The sequence below is a fragment of the Camelus dromedarius genome, chromosome 26, assembly GCF_036321535.1.
Source record: "Camelus dromedarius isolate mCamDro1 chromosome 26, mCamDro1.pat, whole genome shotgun sequence".
NCBI lineage: Eukaryota > Metazoa > Chordata > Mammalia > Artiodactyla > Camelidae > Camelus > Camelus dromedarius.
This window is the reverse complement of record NC_087461.1, coordinates 7,939,914-7,942,381: the sequence shown is the minus strand read 5'-3', so window position 1 is coordinate 7,942,381 and position 2,468 is coordinate 7,939,914. Positions and strand designations below refer to the sequence as shown.

At 45.6% G+C, this 2,468-nt stretch overlaps 1 protein-coding gene across 2 annotated transcripts in view; it reads left to right on the top strand.

Annotated features, from left to right (window-relative positions):
* The first annotated feature begins 70 nt into the window (after positions 1-70).
* The window catches only part of CDC123 (cell division cycle 123), a 43,054-nt gene continuing 40,656 nt past the window's right edge, over positions 71-2,468 (top strand). The window contains exon 1 of one of the 2 annotated variants that reach the window (XM_010993299.3): positions 71-266. In XM_010993299.3, coding sequence (XP_010991601.1) covers positions 193-266 — 74 coding nt within the window. In that variant the 5' untranslated portion in view covers positions 71-192. The remainder of the gene's footprint in view (positions 267-2,468) is intronic. The other variant, XM_064479354.1, reaches the window with a different exon arrangement.

Here is a 2,468-nt window from a genome sequence, read left to right as displayed (position 1 = left end):
GTGTCAGTGTACACTAAAAGCACTCCCCACGGTTCTTTCTCTCGGCTCCCTTTTCGCTCCTTCCTCCTTGCCTAAGGGACCGGAAGTGTCCTTGAACCAAACCAGCTCGGCGGGCACTTCCGGGACGGGAGACCAGGGTTCCGGGAGGGTGCTGGGAGGAGAGGGAGAAGCGGCGGCGGCGGCGGCTGGAGGATGAAGAAAGAGCATGTGCTGCACTGTCAGTTCTCCGCATGGTACCCACTGTTCCGAAGCCTCACCATCAAGAGGTGAGACAGGAGTGGGCTTCGCCGGCGCGAGGGACCCAAAGGACTGCGACATTTGGGGCGAGTCCCACCTCCGTCCAGACGACCGTGGGCCTGGATGGGAGCGCCGGTGCCGAGATTTCGACTTCCTAGGGATATTTCGTCGGGGGGACGGAGGGGGGTGAATGAACTCGATCCATATTTGCTGTGCGTCCTATTGCGCGATAGGGAGGCTGCTGGGGAAGTAGAGGGCGCGTCCTGGCTCACTGAAGGTCAGAGAAGGGCTGAGGAGCAGATAAAGCTGGTTTAGGCTCGGGGGTTCACCATCACTGCTTTTAGAATTGCCCGAGTCGGGAGGTGACCAGGAGAACTGGGTAGTCTGGGCTTTGCCACTGACTAACCCGCCGCGGGACTTAAAGGCTTTCGGTCACCGTCAAATGGGAACAAGGATACAGACCCAACCTCAAATTCTGTTCTGAAGCCCCAGTAGGATAGAGTACGTGGAAAGCATTAGTAAAGTATACTCATGTATTGTTAGGGATGGAAGCCACCTGGAAGAGAAGTGGAATAGTATTTGTTTAGTTCCCTGGCCCACGACAAGGAATCCATGCCCGGTTTGCAGGGCAAGCAGAGGATTAACTGTTTCATCCTTCACCCGGTCACTCAAGGTAATGTAGGCAAGGCAGCTAGGAGAATATCCCCAAATGTTCAAAAGCAGTCTTAACATCTGGAGCGTGCTGCAAGGATAGGCTTTCCCGCACTAAGACGGATAGATAAAGAACTGCGAATCCGTGGATAGGATTTTCTGTATTTTGCCCGCCCCCCTTTTAGACCTGGATTGCCACTTATTTAAATGTCAGCCGTCTGTTCCTTTTCATTCTTGGTGCAGAGAGTGTGAATACACAGAGGGAGACTTTTGAAATCCTGAGGATTTGGAAGAGCATAAAGAGATGATTCAAAAGGCAGTTCTTTTCTGTCCTGTTATTCATACACTGAATCTGCTTCTGGTTATCCAGGGTGTGATAGAGGTTAGAGCAGCTCAGAGGAGGATGAGCTTTGCATTTGAAGATAGCTGAAGTCACACCAAATCAGAAGGAAGAGCTTCAACAACTGCTGCAGACGTGACTTACTAACATAGACGTTACCTGCCAGTAGGACATGCCGGTCCTCTGTTATCTTGCATAATTGAAGCAGGCTTTGGGTTTGAGGTGATACTGGAGTTAACTTATTTTCTGTTGGTGTGACAGAAGGTATATTTGGGAACCTGTCAGACATTTTCACTTGGGTTTCACTCGAAACCGACATGTGCTTGGTGTGCAGATACCTTTGTAACCTTTGGTGTAGTATTTTTTCTTTTCTTTTAAAAAAATGTATTTATTTATTGAAGTGTAGTCAGTTTACAATGTTGTGTCTGGCTTAGTATTTCTTTGCAGTAAAATATAATGTTTAAGAATTGGGCTCTGGAGTCAGAGCCATCTGTCTGGCTTTGAATTTTGGTTCCACCAGCATCTTGAGCAAATTGCTTAATCTCTCTGAGCCCCATCTGGAAAATTGAGAAATAATAGGATTGTCATGGGAATTAAATCAGATAAAGCATTAAAAATGCTTGCTACTGTTTCTGGTGTGTAGTAAGCACACCCGAAGCTGCTTGTTGTTAATATTTTGGATTTAACCAAAGCTCCATTGAAGCAAAATAATTTTAGTTCACTTAAAATGTGTACCATTCATATGAAGCTGGGAATGAGAAATAAACCAAGAGGTGAGGTTTTCTTACCACTAAGCTGTGTTGCCTTAAAGTATTCTTTCCTCTGTCTTTAAACTGTAACTTCAATCTAGTTAGTTCTGTGGTGATACCACTGGAACCCAACATATGACAGGGTTGCGCTCCATCCTGGTGGAGTTGTGTTAGATTTGTCATTGTCATTGTCACCATTAATGCCTAGAGACCATATTCTGGTTATTGGCCCAGCTTTATTATCTGGTGTTTATTAATCATGGTTCAGAAGTGATTACGCAGCTAAGAATACAGAATCATTTTTTGATAAGTTCTAGAACTTTGTCTGAGGCTTAAGAATAATTAGCTAGATGACTGTGGGCCATCCACTCTACCTTTCTAGATATTTCTTTCCTCAAACACGGAAGTTATATTAAATAATCTTTTAAAGACCCCTTCAACCTCCATTCCGTTAGAGTAACTTGTCTGTGTGTATAGAATTATATCCACTT